General features: G+C 38.6%; 4 protein-coding genes across 4 annotated transcripts; all 4 read right to left on the reverse strand.

Annotated features, from left to right (window-relative positions):
* Positions 1-345: 345 nt before the first annotated feature.
* LOC105169708 (V-type proton ATPase 16 kDa proteolipid subunit) lies at positions 346-2,725 on the reverse strand. Its single transcript, XM_011090197.3, has 3 exons — positions 2,519-2,725; positions 1,941-2,226; positions 346-756 (listed from the first exon to the last, which is right to left on the reverse strand). The coding sequence occupies exons 1-3, from the start codon at positions 2,595-2,597 to the stop codon at positions 624-626; spliced, it is 498 nt and encodes a 165-aa protein (XP_011088499.1). The 5' UTR covers positions 2,598-2,725; the 3' UTR covers positions 346-623.
* Positions 2,726-3,340: 615 nt separating this feature from the next.
* Positions 3,341-5,618, reverse strand: LOC105169709 (uncharacterized). The gene is made up of 2 exons (XM_011090198.3): positions 5,312-5,618; positions 3,341-4,735 (listed from the first exon to the last, which is right to left on the reverse strand). The coding sequence occupies exons 1-2, from the start codon at positions 5,463-5,465 to the stop codon at positions 3,498-3,500; spliced, it is 1,392 nt and encodes a 463-aa protein (XP_011088500.1). The 5' UTR covers positions 5,466-5,618; the 3' UTR covers positions 3,341-3,497.
* Positions 5,619-7,321: 1,703 nt separating this feature from the next.
* On the reverse strand, positions 7,322-9,209 carry LOC105169710 (uncharacterized). The gene is made up of 2 exons (XM_011090199.3): positions 8,916-9,209; positions 7,322-8,648 (listed from the first exon to the last, which is right to left on the reverse strand). The coding sequence occupies exons 1-2, from the start codon at positions 9,058-9,060 to the stop codon at positions 7,531-7,533; spliced, it is 1,263 nt and encodes a 420-aa protein (XP_011088501.1). The 5' UTR covers positions 9,061-9,209; the 3' UTR covers positions 7,322-7,530.
* A 1,882-nt stretch (positions 9,210-11,091) lies between these two features.
* Positions 11,092-15,402, reverse strand: LOC105169711 (translocon-associated protein subunit alpha). Its single transcript, XM_011090200.3, has 8 exons — positions 15,244-15,402; positions 14,214-14,378; positions 14,017-14,067; positions 13,662-13,750; positions 12,874-12,951; positions 12,575-12,778; positions 11,619-11,690; positions 11,092-11,451 (listed from the first exon to the last, which is right to left on the reverse strand). The coding sequence occupies exons 1-8, from the start codon at positions 15,302-15,304 to the stop codon at positions 11,401-11,403; spliced, it is 771 nt and encodes a 256-aa protein (XP_011088502.1). The 5' UTR covers positions 15,305-15,402; the 3' UTR covers positions 11,092-11,400.
* Between the last annotated feature and the right edge of the window lie 65 nt (positions 15,403-15,467).

Here is a 15,467-nt window from a genome sequence, read left to right on the forward strand (position 1 = left end):
GGGTACAAATGTAGAGGACCAGCTTGAGCAGAAGGCATAGGTCACACATCCCAGCCGCAGCCTAAGCCCAGAACTCAGAAACAATACATACCCAATAGATCCGGCTTCAAGTTTTTGGCCCAACCCTATCATAAGTGCTCTGATACTGTTCTCGAAAATCAATTTAAAAATGTTCTAAAAACGGAAGAGTGAAAATTAAAACAACAATGCTATTATATATATATATATATATATCACTAAGTAATCCTTCACAACTTTTGCTCCACATCCCTCATGATCTGGAAAAAGATTGATTGATGAAATCCTTCCAAGCGAATTATACATTCACATATCTAAATACTTAGATACGGGCAAGGGTTATAACATCATAGAAAGAAGGTTCCTACATTGTCCGGAAATCCCAAGTTCACAAGAAAATCAAATAATGCAACAAAAGATAGCTATGAGCTCTTATTAAGTAGAAAAACATCCTCACTAGTCACTAATACTACAAACCCAATGCTCAACCATAGAATAAATGTGAAGAGAACACAATTAACTTTAATGATGAATTATAATGCAAGTAAAAAATAGCAACTCAAATCTGTGACAATTCAATTCCTACAACATTACCCGCTTTTCCACTAGTCAGCTCTGGACTGGCCAGCTCGTGAAGACAATATAATTCCAACAATAAGACCGTAGAGTGCCAAAGCTTCAGCGAAAATTAGAATGAGGATCATTCCAACAAAAAGCTTAGGCTGCTGTGCATTAGCTCTGCAAAGTAACATCAAGTATTAACTATAAGAAACATAAACAAATGTAAACCTGTATCAGATGAATATATCACCATATCAAATGCAGAGCATATTAAGAGCTAAGTGATTCATGCATAGACAAGATCAAAGCAAAGTAAATCAGACAAGGAAATTCACACATGGATGACACAGACTCTGATTTTTATTTGAAGTTGATAAGTAGAAAGATTAGGTCCATCTTTTTCCAAAATTAACATTATTAAGTTGGGTCTCCAAAACAGGCTTATATTTCCAACTCATCTACAAAAAATGTGTTCCTGACTCAGAGACAGTAAGAACTTTGAAGGTTTATATGTGCATTCGGACAGTGTATAATCTAATCCATAACATGCATATCACAAGGCAACATTTTCATTATTCATCATGCGAGCAGCCAGAGCCTATAAAGCACCATTTAACTCAACATGGACACTTAATATATACATATATCCTCGATTCACAACACTTTAAAGTCTCCTCGAAAGATATTCATGGCTTCTAGAAATAATTGTAAATTACTTGTACAGTATGTAAATTTATGAAAATGGACAAATCTAATACTTAAACATGTGCTAAAGATGCATTTGACACTTCAATTCACTATTCATCTATAGTTTCTACAAAAACATTTACCAGACTCAACCATATCGCAGTTCATCCACCATTTTTAATATATGCAGAAACTGATCAATAAACAAGCACAAAAACGGATGCAACAGCTGGAAAACCATCCCGCAGTTTAAACACTGGAGGTTGCAGCTGAAAACATAGAAGATCAATAAACAATGATGAATTACTCTCACAGAACATGCACTCCTTAAACTTTTCAACCTAGTTGGATTTTTATTTAGGCACATGAAATTAGATTTTGCTTATACTATGATCATTCTTCGTCACTCTTCAGTCGTATTTAGTACGGGCACCTTTCGCCAGCCAAAGATCACTATTAAAATAGCCTGAAGTAGCATCTGGCAACCACATCACATCAAGTTAATAAAACCTGCTCACATTGAGCTCCTAAATGCAAAAGGTCACATCTTAAAGTTCAAATCACAGCTCCGCGTTGCAACGTAATTCCAAAACAATATCATCCGACTAAACACAAAAATAAAATAGACTTTCAATCTTAACAAATCAAATTCTAGATATCGGTAAAGATCATACCTAACACCAGCATCTCCCACAATTCCAATAGCCATTCCGGCAGCAAGTCCAGAAAGGCCACAGGCCAAGCCCGAAGACAGATGCGCATATCCATCGAAAAGATAATAAGACTTGGCTTTCGGGTTAATACCAGTGCTGATAATCACAGCGATAATCAATCCGTATATACCCAAAACACCAGCCATGACAACAGGCACGATGGACTTCATCACGAGCTCCGGCCTCATCACCCCCATTGACGCCACGCCAACTCCACTCTTCGCTGTTCCATAAGCCGCACCCATACCTGTAAACTCAAACAGATCATATTAAGATCTTTAAACATCATTACAAAACCAAGATAAAAGAAATCCCAGCAATATAATCAGAATAAGGAGAAAACTGTTTCAGCATGTGGGATTCAGCAAACGACGGCAACAAACTACTAGAGATTCCGGCAAACTAATCATAAACAAGAGCAATAAAGTTAATAACAACAAGGAATCGGCAAAAAGGCATGCGACAAAATAGGAAAAGTCCACCAAATCTAATCGAAAGTTTTGGGAGAAGATGAGAAGTGAATTGAGGGGAGAGATTACAGGAGAAGACGAGGGCGGCAGCAGCGCCGAGAAAGCCGAAGAAAGGAGCAGTTTCATCGCCGCTGAAGGTCGAAGACATTTTTGGCTTTTATCAAAATTTAGTTTTAAGGTCGCAAAGAGGAAGAATTTCTGATGGGGTTTGGATTCAGATCTTTCTCGTGTGGGTGTGTGGGAGAGAGAGTGCGAGAGAGACAGAGAGACAGAGAGAGCGAGCTAAAAAATTATTGGAATGGGGTTGATGGGCTGCTTCGGTGATCAGAGTTGTTGGGTTTGACTTTGAGCCCTTGTAGAGGACTTGCAATGTTGGGCCTCAACAAGGACCAGGCCTTGAATAGGACTCAATCAAGGTCTGAAACATTTGGCCTGACCAAAATTGGGTAGGCCTATATTGTACTTCTTGTTGGTTCTGGGGCTTTATAGGCTATCACTGGTGGTTATGTGTGATACAGGTCCAAGTTGATATTTGGGCTGTAGTTTCTGAATTAGTCCAAATTGAAATTCTTGATTTTTTAATAGATCCATTCACCCAACCCACCTCCTCATGTTCGATACTCCGAGTCTTCTGCTGAACTTTTTTTTTGGAGGACTTCTTCTTCTGTTTTGATGACTTGATCTTGTAACTTAAGGAGGAGACGAGCTCGATATATTGATGACAAATTGAGAAAATTTAGACTTGTTTGGGAAGTGATTGGTGATCTGTTTTGAGCAAATTTCAGTTTTCTCATTCTCAGAAAATTGCTAGAATAGATGTCCCATTTAAGTCCTCTTTTTCATTTCCAGGAATGGCTTTGTCGGTTGAAGTGGTTGTCTGAGACTGCAAGATAATATTCTACATGACCACGATTTTATTTACCTGAGCACAAAATTTCCACATAGTACTAGTACAATTCAGTTCAATAATAAATATATGGTTATTATTTATATATAGAAGTAACGCACGATCGCTCTTTTTGTGCCCGGTGCTCCTAAAGAACACAAATCAGGGGTGGGAGAAGTAAGAGGAACGTGGAGGTTGGGATTTTGATTTTGGTGGGTTGAAGTACTTTCTTGGGACTGTGGGGATTGGAGGAAGCCGTGGAACAGGAGGAGCTCTGGGGATGGCATTTGGGTTCCCCTGATTTGGTGGGTTTAGTGATCCAGTAGGGGAAGTTGGTATTGGCGTTCTGAGTTGGGGATTTGGTGGTGGAGGATATGGGTTTTGGGCAAATGGTGGTGGAGCATTTGGTGTCTTAGGATGGGGTTCTCCATGTGGTGGTGGAATGGCAGGAAGAACTGGAGGTGGTGTGGGGTAAGGCGTTTGATAAAATGGTGATGTGAGAGGAGGAGGTAGTTGGTTGCTTTGAGGAGGCGGTTTTGGTAATGGGTGCTCAGAAAATGGTGGAGGAATTGGCTTCTGGAACTTGGGAGTTGGGGATGGAATTGGTGCATTGGATGGCTGAACTTGTGGAGGAAGTAGTGGTGTCTCATATTTTGGGATAGGTGGAGGAGATGTGCCCTTGCTCTTAGGATTAGGTTTGTTTTGTGGGCTCTGAGACCATGGTGCTGGCGTGGTCGGTGTGGTTCCAAAGTTGACATCTGGTGGTGGAGATGGTTCACGGAATTCTGGAGGGGGTGGTGGAAGGGATGGAACAGGCGGCAAATATGAGGGTGGTGATGCTGGAGCTGGTGATGTAGTTCCAAAGTTGACATCTGGTGGTGGAGATGGATCACCAAATTTTGGATTCGGTGGTGGAAGAGATGGAACAGGCGGCAAATATGAGGCTGTTGGTGGGAAAAAAATTTCATGTGGAGGAGTTGGTGATTGGATGGGAGTTGCAAGTGGAGGAAGAGCCTCGGTAGGTGGTGGAGCAAACCCCATTGGCTCCCCTGTGGGAGGTGGCCCAATGGGGAAAAATGTGAAGTTGGGTAGTGGCCAAAAGATGGCTGATTGGCATGTCACAGGAGAGAACTGTATTATTGTCGGCCTATTGTATGCTGCTTGTGTGGCATTTTCCTCAGTGGCAAGGAGTTTGACTGATGCCGTCTGGGCACTTTGTATGGGACATGGTGCAGCAGATGCACTTTGAAGCTTCGCAAAACACCCGTCTAGGGGATTTCCATGTTTTGTGATCTCAGCAGATAGCATTACATAAAATTTTCCTTCATTGTCAATGGCTCCATTTCCCTGTGGCTTCGTCTCTCTGTTCCTGGACTTGCAGCTTATGGAGACGTGGATCCCTGTGTCAACGATGCAGATGTTTATAAAGTTTCTGAGCACTTTGGAAAGAAAGAAGTACGAGAATGTTAAAATACTGTTCTATAGTGAAGTATACTACATGTTGTTTCTCTGCCTTTTCCTGCCCTTGAAAGAAATTCTCCTATATCTTTGATGCTAAAGGAATGAACTCTTCCTCCACACATTACAATTAATGTTCTCTTGGGTGGCGGCAGATGGAATTTCATGCGTAGTATGCATGCTGAACAGGGGACCAATAATGATAGTTATAATTACTAAATGAATTTTAGAGATAATGAAAAGAGTTTGGACATGACAACCTTTCGAAATCTGACAAAAAGTTGCGTCTATAATTAGGATATATCTAAGACTATCCTGACTTAGCTTAAATAGAATCATTAAATCAACTGTATCTAAAAATAGAATACATCTGTTGAGAAAATCGCAGGAGCTATTAAGCACAAAATCTATAGTTCCTCACAGAAAAATGTGGTACATATGATACTATAGCAAGAGAGTCTATATAGAATCTTCAGACAGATAAAAGGAGGATGTAAAGGAATGAAAAAAGTCCCTACCCATGGATTCTTGGCTGCTGCTAAAGTCATGCCTGATGCACTCTCTGCAATGCATGAGTCCAAATACCTTAACTGTCACGTTCTTTCCATGAGAGAAGCTTAGGGTTAACAGTAGGCAAACCGAAAAACCAAAGAACTTAAGTTGAAATCCCATCAAGAATTTGCTGGCCTTGTGGTATAGAGCATAAGGTAAAAAACACTGGGAGTTCTACTCAATGTGACACTGTTTGGGACTGGGGAACAATTTATAGCAATGGAGGATGTTACACCAATGATTTGAAGATTAATTCTTTTCATTTTTCTATTTTTCGTTGATATTGAAGGTCCCAGATGTAATTTACTTCTGTCACAGAAAATAAAAGGAAAGTAAATGCCACCGGCGCCACCGGCTTTGCTGATAAGAGCCATTTTTAGTGAGCATTGAAATCTAGAAGCGCATCTGCCGTACTTTCTTACCTCCAAGGACAATCCACTTTGTTGCTATGATGAAGCAACCCTCTTCACTAGAAATAAATTGCTCGTTCTGTTAGGTGCAAAGAAAATTGAAATAACTAAGAAAAAAACAGCAGCCTTTACTGAAAGCTAAAAGCTAATAGCAAAAACATGTTAGGTAGTTGGTTCAAGCTGAAAGAAACAGCACAATAACTGCACCTCAAAGCACTGAACTAATCCTTGGAGTTTTATAGGATCTCAGCACCTTTCTTTAACAAAAATATCATTAATATTGCATTTCACATCAGCATATTTAAACAACTGAATTGAGAGCTTGTAAACTTAATTGTTTTTTAGACGGACCCTTGTACTGTTGGAGTTCTTCTATGAAATGGGCTGAATTCTGGAACTTGATCTCAACAAATACATCCCAAGACTCACGGGAAACCAACAATCATGCGAACATCTTACAAGTCAATGATGTTTCGTGAGTCTCAGATATTTTTGGAGTATGTGCAGATTTTCGTGATTAGTTTTGAGTTTTCACTCGGGTCAGGGGCAAGTTCTGTATGCATATACCAGGTAATTTTCTGTAGATTCTGATATGTATGTTGTCAAACTACACGCATATATAATCTCAAAACAATATTCTTACGCATGATTCAAGTTGTGCTACAGTAAACTTTTATTTGTTCACCTGACATACAAGAAACTGAAAACATTTCTTTATAAAACTTGAATTTTAAATCAAGTAGTATGGACCCTCTACATGCTCAAGATCAGGTGAAATGTACATCTGTCTGCATTGAGGTAACAGAAGTGAGAAAATCTATATTTCCTTTTATCCTAGAGAGGGGCATAGAATTCCTTGGCAGTTCTTAGTCCAAGTTTTTCTTTTAAAACTCATGATCAGGACTCTACATTCCATGGTTCCATGCTTTCATGTTGGAAGATGGTACAAGCAATCTGTTCTTTCTGCAGTAATTCATAGTAATGGAGTGAACTTAAAAAAGTTTCAGCTTTTTCTGCAATAAAGAGCTGTTCACCATGCACAGCATAGGTCTCGAAAATAAAAAGTTATATTCCAGCTTCTGTAACTATTGAATGTCCAGAAAATTGGAGGCCCTAGGGCTATATAACAACAATCAAAATCAGGGACATAAGTGATCCGGTTCTTTTAAGTTTAGCTAGTCCAGTAAAGTTGACCATTGTTTTTTTTATTATCAACAGCTAGATATTGAACTGCCTGTTGTGTTGTTGAGTTGTTGCACGTGGTGCCATTAACAACAATGTGATGTTGGGTCTACCATCCAGTCGAGCCAACGGACCACTTTGCTCCAAAATTGAGATTAACTACCATACACTACAAGATCCATGTCTTTTTTACATATGTGTATTTGAATTGAGAAACATATCTTGTAATTCCTTACAAAATGATATTATTATCTCCAATTGATATTGACCAGTATATCAGGACTTGCGATCATGATATATACTACTGAGTTACCAAATAGTATTTACTGCTTATGTTTGTACTAGAGAAAAGATTATTCTTGGGATAAACATGAACTCTGGATATGTACAAACGTCTGAATTCACTTTAAATCAAACATATAACCATACAAGTCGAGTTCAAGTACCACCTGACATTCTTGCTTCTTTCATACTGCTTCTCTCTTGATACTTGAGAAGAATCTTTATTTTGATAGTGAAAATTTAACAACTTATTGCTTCCATCCTTGGAAGTACATGAAGCAACAGTGTTAATTACACTTCTTTTGAACAGATCATGGATGAGGAATTGCAGGAGGGAGGGGTGGGAGATATCCAGATTTGGGGTGGTGGAAGTACTTTGGAGGGATCTTGGGTAAAGGAGGAAGTTTGGGAAGAGGGAGGGGAGGACAAGGCTTCTTATAGAATGGTGGTGGAAGTGGCTTCACCACGGGTGGCTTGTAGATTGGGGTTGGTGGAGGGAGTGGCTTTACTATTGGTGGCTCATAGATGGGAACTGGTGGTGGAAGTGGCTTTACTACTGGTGGCTTGTAAATGGGAACTGGTGGAGGAAGTGGCTTTGCTACTGGTGGCTTGTAGACTGGTGGATTTGGCTTGATGGGTGGGCATGGCTTCTTTGGAGGAATATAAACTGGTGGCTTTGGCTTATAGATTGGGACAGGTGGAGGAAGTGGCTTGATCACTGGTGGCTTTGGCTTGTAGACTGGCGGTTTTTGCTTGGGTGGGCATGGCTTCTTAGGAGGACTGTAAACTGGCGGCTTTGGCTTATAGATTGGAACAGGTGGAGGAAGTGGCTCAACAACTGGTGGCTTTGGCTTGTAAATGGGAACTGGTGGAGGAAGTGGCTTGACTGCTGGGGGCTCATAAACGGGAGTTGGTGGAGGAAGTGGTTTGACTACTGGTGGCTCATAAACGGGTGTTGGTGGAGGAAGTGGATTGACTACTGGCGGCGCATAGACGGGAGCTGGTGGAGGAAGTGGATTAGGATCATATATCGGTGGAAATGGTGGAAGAAACCATGGGTGGCCAAAGTTCTTCTTCCAAGGATGGCTAATCTTGGGAAGAGGAGGAAACTTGAAATACGGCCAAAAGAACTTAGAAGTGCATAATGCAGCTGAGAACTGCAGGTTCTTACTGGGGCCGAAAGTGGTTATGCTGTTGGCCTGAGACTTGAACACAATCTTGGACGCTTCCAAGCCATTGTGGGTTGGGCAGGGAACAGCAGCCGCACTGTGGAGCTGAGCGTAGCATTCTTCCTTGAGCGTCGTCCGTCCTTCTTCCACAAGCTCCTGTGGAAGCGGAACGTTGAAATTGCCTTGTTGATCAAGCTCACCAGCTGCCACTCTTTTCACATCCCCATTCTTGAGCTTGCAGTCAATGGTCACATGAAGCCCTACATAGAATCCACCATAAATTATATGATTTCTTAGAGAGAGGAGACATATATCTAGTTGTGAAGTAGAAAGTTATAGCTAATATGGTTTTAAAATCACGACGACTATGGTAATTTAAGTGGCTATGGAATTCATTACTTCAAATCCAAATGAATCAATCTTAAAGCTTGCATTTATTATTAGAATCCTTTAAAGTCCCAAATTGATAAATTTGTTCACATTCAAATATGGAAGAATGAAAATGGAGTAGTATATATGGGAAGTACCTGAAAATGAGTGGGTAATCTTGAAGTTAAAGTCCTTGCAATCTGCACAGTGTGCAGTCCCAACAACCTTCAATATCTTGTCATCTGCATTACACAAACTCACTGCAACAAACAATGACAAGAAGAAGAAGGAATATACACTCATTATTATAATTGAACTACTCTCAGTCTCAGCATTAACTAAACCAAATATGCTAATCAAGAAAACAAACTAACAAGATGCATGTATGATGATTAAAAGGGTAGGTCTGTGTGATTCTTGAATGAGTTGAGGCACAAGATCAGGAGATTGTTACGGACATGTATATATATATATATACAGTGATTCTAGATGAAGTGATCTCTCTCCATCTTCTTGTTTTTTCTTTTTCTTTTTTTTTTTTTTCATTTAATCAGGCCGACATTATGTTAAATGAGATCACATGAGGTTAGGTGCCATTGATAATGACTTGAAAAACCCAACTAAAAGACAGAAATGAGAACAACAATTAACTAGCAGCTAACAAAATGTGCATGGTTAGTTGCAATGTACAGCTTTTTTTTCTTCATTGAAATTAATGAGCTCTTCAACTGCACAATTCCTCTTCTACTTCTATCTATCTACAATCCCACCCCACTACTCACATAAACACGTACCCTTATACATTGTGCATGTGTGTGGATTGTTAAATTCTGGAAGTTAATTTGATTGAGGATTCTATTACTCTTTATGCCACACTAACATTGTCAGAATCAAACTTCCTAATCAAGGTTAAATAGGAAAGAAGTTGCATCAATCTGCCTAAAACTGGTCGAGGTTGAGGAGAAGAGCTGAACAAGTTTACTTCCTTTCTCCTCATTGTGCTACAGTTTAGGGACAATAACCAATCACATAACAAGTGTGATATACGTACTTTGTAATTAGTTTGGTTCAACCAAACTTGATTTGGGCAAAATTTTCCCTATTCCATAATAGGTATATACAGTAAATACCCTAATCCTAGTCATCTTAGATTAAGGCTACAATAAGAGTAAGTTCTTGGGTTTCTAAATTTTGTTAGACATGCTAATAAATGATCATTTCGTTTATGTGTACTTTTTGAGTTACATAAAGATAAAATGTAAAGCAACACGAATCTATCAATTCAGCATTAAAATTTTAACATCATAGTCCTATAGAAATCATAACTTTTTTAGGTGATTGAGTTCTTTATTCAAAAAATAATTTAGATCGCTATAGATTATTGTAATTTGGGATGTGACTCATTCAAATGTCGTCCAATATAAAAACGAATTTGCCCATAATAAGAAAGACCCACCTTCTCTCGCGTCACAAAATACTAACACATGCCATCTACATTGATGCATATGCATAACCAACTCTATTAATACACCTGCCACCCTTTCTCTCGGCCCCTTCCCTTGCTTTTTTAAAGAGTATTCCTACCATGAAAGTTTTGACTTTAATAAATTGTAGGGTTTATTATATGGGGACTTAGCTAATTTCCATGTATGTACAGGTTGTAATAAGAATGAATATATTAATTCTTAGACGTTTGAATTGGGTAATAATGCTGCCCGTAATTGTCCCACTATTTAACACAATTGAAGATGCGTAATTATAGCTCAACAACTCCTTGCTGCTTGTTGATGTGACACTGAGATGCATATCCTTCTCACCATTTTTATAAAGAGACGCATTCAAGCACATATGAAGCAGAAAAGTTTTTAATTAGATCAGATTAGATTACCCCATCCCCATCCCCATTAATTCGGAGAAAAATATGGATGATATTTCTATATGAACCAAAAATATCACTACTAGAGCTACCCAATGAAGTAAATGAGCTTCAGATATTTGATACATTTGGCACACATACTAAATCCCTAGCCAAAAGTCCCACAAGAATGATAAGGTTTGCGCACAGAATCATTTTAAACAGAATGCATGCTACAAAGGTGAAACACAGAGATAATAACCTGCCTAAAACAGATCAAAGATGTTGCAAAAGTAAAACAGACAAGTCATCAAGTGTTAAAAGAAGCAACATATGTAGCCTGGATGTTCAGTCCTTAATAGTTATTGTGTCTCCAGATCCAATCACAGCCTTTTTGTTGTCTTTAACTTTAGAACAAGTTTCCTGCATAAAGCTCTCAACACAGCAAAGTTAATTCACTAATCAATGGTTCCTCAAGGTGAAAAATGCTTAACTTAATTGACAAAATGACCATAATCTAACCAAAGTTTTACAAAACTGTCACTTCGTGAAGTTAACTCTCAGTTGGGTCGGCATTTAAATTAGCACAAATTTCGGAATCGTCTCTAGAAAAGAAAACATAAAAGTTTCTTCCTCATGCTACAACAGTGAGGTTGGTACTCCCAGGCTAACTTCTAAAGAACTGATTGACCTTTTGAGCTTCCCTCATATATTTGTGTCTCTAAGCTTTGATACAATGATCATTGCCCCCATTTGCCGCTTACAGTCAACTGTTTGCGTCTGCATATCTATTTCTTCTTCTTTGATTTGTTGGACTGAGATTGAGCATATGCAGTTCCCTGAACATATAGATATCCATTAGCCATTTTACCGTCCTGCTGACCTCAATTTACAACAAAACTACTTGAAGAAAAGCAAAACTTTTCAACTGGGTAAATACCAGGTCCAGATGTCAAAAAAAGAAAAAAAATCAGAAGTTCAAAGAATGTGTAGCCGTCACACAAACCTGCAACCACTCATCCATTGAGGCATCAGTTGTCCCAGTTCCAACTTCCACCTTTGGGGGCCTCTTGGTTTTCTAATCATCAAAAGTGAGAAGAAGGTCAAAAAATGCTTCAGAAAACCAGGCGATAAACAGCCAGTTGATTAAAGGTTCTTAATCCAGCCATTGACTATATATTACCAAAAATCAACAGAAGCGAAAGGATAAAGCTGATGATGTTTTCAAAACAATCACACTCATTATTTCCCTTTTTTCTCCCGAACAACAATCATGTACCTACTAGGCATCTTGAGGGCATAACAGAGCTCAAAACATCAACATATTAGCAACAGAGACAGTATGGTGCACAGATACTTGTTGGTAATCAACACAGAAGTGAATGGTAACGCTGATGCTGTTTTCAAAACAATCACAATCACGATTCCTTTTTTTTCCAAACCACCACCATCTATCTACTAAGCATCTTGAGGTTAGCATTACAGAGCTTAATACCTCAATGTATTAGAAAAGGAAACAATATGGTACATAGATATTTTGGTAATCAACACAATGCGGTATATAGCTGCAATTGCACTCACAAAATACACACAGAAGAAAAGAAGGGGCAAAGACGAAAAAAGGGACTGCGGACCATTTTCAATATCTTCCTTGACTGGCTTGAAATTGGCAGCACTTCCCTTCCATAACAAGCAGTTTAAATACCAACTCAAACTTACTTCTACCACATGTTCACTCTCTCCCACACCCCACAAGAAACAGGAAAAAAAAAAGAAAGACAAAATGATCACATCCAGTCATTTAGTACAGCCGTAAGAACTACAAATTCCAAAAGTTCCTTCCGACAGAATGAACAGGACCCCAGATGCACAATTACGTAATAACTTAAGGTCTTAATATTTTTCAAAAACTTCTGTGGACATAATTAACAATTAGTGTATAAGCACAAAATAAGTAATCACCTTGGATAATTGTTGGATTTGGCTACGGATCCAAAACCCAAGAAGAGCAAGAAGGGCTACTCCAAGGCAAAACAGGAATACTGACTCAACACTGAACAGGCCACCTGGCTCAGTAACTTCAATCGTCCCATTGTAGAAGGTACTCTGGTAAGGGTGCTGGTCGATCTCATAGACAATAGTCCCCACAAGATCAAATGCACCAGACTGTAAGATAAGGACAGAGATAAGCAGCCATGATCATCGACTAACTGGATGCAGCAGAAATCTAATGATACACTTCAACAATCCTACAAGCTTACCTGTAAGAACTTGCTGACGCCAAATATATAAGGGAAAGTTGCTTGAGCTGAGGGGGGAACTGAGGCATTGTTAAAAGCCTAATAAATAAAAAAATCCATATTACTAGCAAGATCTACAAGAAATTGTATTAGCCTACAAGTGAAGTAGAAGAAGATAATAGGCAGTTCGTGATCCATAAGTTGAAATACCATATCTGGTGAAACCTTACAAAGCTAGGAAAAAAACAACAAACAGCTCAAACAATAAGTTACATTGCTGAGAAGCCTATGCAAGTGCAATTACCAAAATATTAAATAACAACTCACAAAAGCCAAATAACACAATTTTTAAAGTCATGGAATATCGATCTGCAGGCATGTCAGAAGATGGTAGTGTCTTACTACCTAACCTCAACATTGACCACGTTAAACATATAAGTTGTTTCAACCAGTATAAACATCTCCAACATGTCTGATTATAATGAAGCAGCCAAACAAACATATTAAATAGATTTTTTCAGATTCAAGCTATCATTCCTAAAGCAAACTTTTTTGGTTCTTTACAGTGTGTTTCGAGCCACTCAAAAACGATGAAAGGTTTCGGTTTATAAATCAAACGAATGGTCCATCATTTTCTGACAGCACAGACATGCTTTCAAGCAGCATGGGTTTTTCCATAAACACATAACCATAGTCCAATGACCACAGCAACATTTCTGAGCAAAGGTTTCCAGACTGCATATCTAGAAAGAAATTTTAGAAGATAAAAGGATCACAGAACATCAGAAAACAAAAGTCAACAAGAATACCTGGGCAGAAAGATTCTGAACCAAGTAGTGGTGATCAAAAGGAAGATGAACACTAGCCTGGATGGCAATGACATTAATACTTGATTCCCCTGAGGTGATATCCAAAATATGACAAGTCTAAAATCAGCTCTCTGCATATTCAACAACTCACATACACAATAACTACTATAGACCTGTAAAAAGAGCGAAAGATATAAAAGCTGAAGAGAATAAGCACTGACAATATAGATAACTTTCACAAATTAATTGACAAATTAAGAAGCATAATCCAAGGTCCCAAGGCAAGCGAAACGATTAATGACATTAGTGAATATGCTAGAAAACACTCAAGGACAACCACTTAACAAAGTATTACCCTCATTTTTTATCCCAACGAGCAGTTCACTTTCTTCCCCTGCCACCACAACTGCAAAAAGAAAGGAGCAACCATGAGGTATAATACAATACACATGAACAAGCTCACATGATCCAACAACCACAGAAATACAAGTGATTAAGGAGGGAGAGGGAGAGGGACAGGAGGGTAAGAAAAATTCAACAACCACCACTAACATTTGGATGGGTTTTTTGGGAAAACACAAACTGTTTCCACGCCTGGAGCTGGACTAAAACTCCCACCACCAAAGTCTTGGACATCCTCACCAACAATCCCAAGATCTCCTCCTTCCTCAGCCGATTCAACTACCTCTGCATCTGGGTCTGGCTCACATTTTGCAACTACCAAGCAAAATAAATTAATAACAATTAGGTAACTGAATGCAGCAAAATAAATTTATTGAACATTTCAAGACTTAATTTTTAGTATTGCATGCTTAAATACCATTGAGTATATAAAAGAAACCATAAATATCAATTCGTAATCCAGAGTATATCAAAACAAAATTATTATCTAAATTGAAATCATTGCAGCGGCTTAGAGAAGTCTGCACTATAGTAGGGCAGCAATAAATCAATCTGTACCAGTTGAACTGAAAAAATTCAACAAACTGTTTCTTAGAAATCAACACAAGATTGAACATTACTTACTACATATCTGCTTCCCCTAAACTACTCTAAAAAATGTAAGGTTCACTTGACTTAAGGAATGCATGCTCAAGTTAACATAATTCCTGAGAGATAATTATCATTACTATCTTGATAAGTTCACCACGAGACTAAGGAAACACAATTGAACAAGGGGAAAGAAACATCAGGGTCAATTTGCTAATTGTCAGAACTGCATCGACTCCGCAACTGATACCCACTCCAATCTACACAATCGTGCACTAAAAATCAAAACGTACAAAAACCACAATAAATATCAAAATAAGTAAAACGAAATGACGATGATCTAAATAAGTCAAATACATAAACAAGTGAATCTCGATCTGATTTCATCGCACTACGGGGAAATCGAATTGCAAAAGAAACCACAGCGAAAAGAAAAATTCTTGCTACAAAGAATCGCTCATGCATGTGCCTGCATAGAGGCATAGGCAATTAACTATACGCGAAAAAAAAAAAAAAAAGGAAGAAGCTTTCCTCCAAACGAAAAACGGCAAAAATTAGAGAATAAAATGGATCTGGATCTGAGATACTTTACCTTGCAGAACTGACGATGTGAAAAGGAGTAGAGCGAGGATGAAGAATACCCTAACTGACATTTCTTCTCCTTAGTATTGCTTGCTCCAAAAGACAGAGAAGAGGAGAAACTGCGTGTGAGAAGCGAGAGACAAAAACCTTTTAACGCGTGGACTGAACACCCATAGGAGGGTCAAAATAGGGAAATCCCTTTATTTGCAAAGAGGGTTGGGCTTCTTTTTCTTT

This window comes from Sesamum indicum, linkage group LG8 (genome assembly GCF_026168435.1).
Source record: "Sesamum indicum cultivar Baizhima isolate 11 linkage group LG8, ASM2616843v1, whole genome shotgun sequence".
NCBI classification, from domain to species: domain Eukaryota; kingdom Viridiplantae; phylum Streptophyta; class Magnoliopsida; order Lamiales; family Pedaliaceae; genus Sesamum; species Sesamum indicum.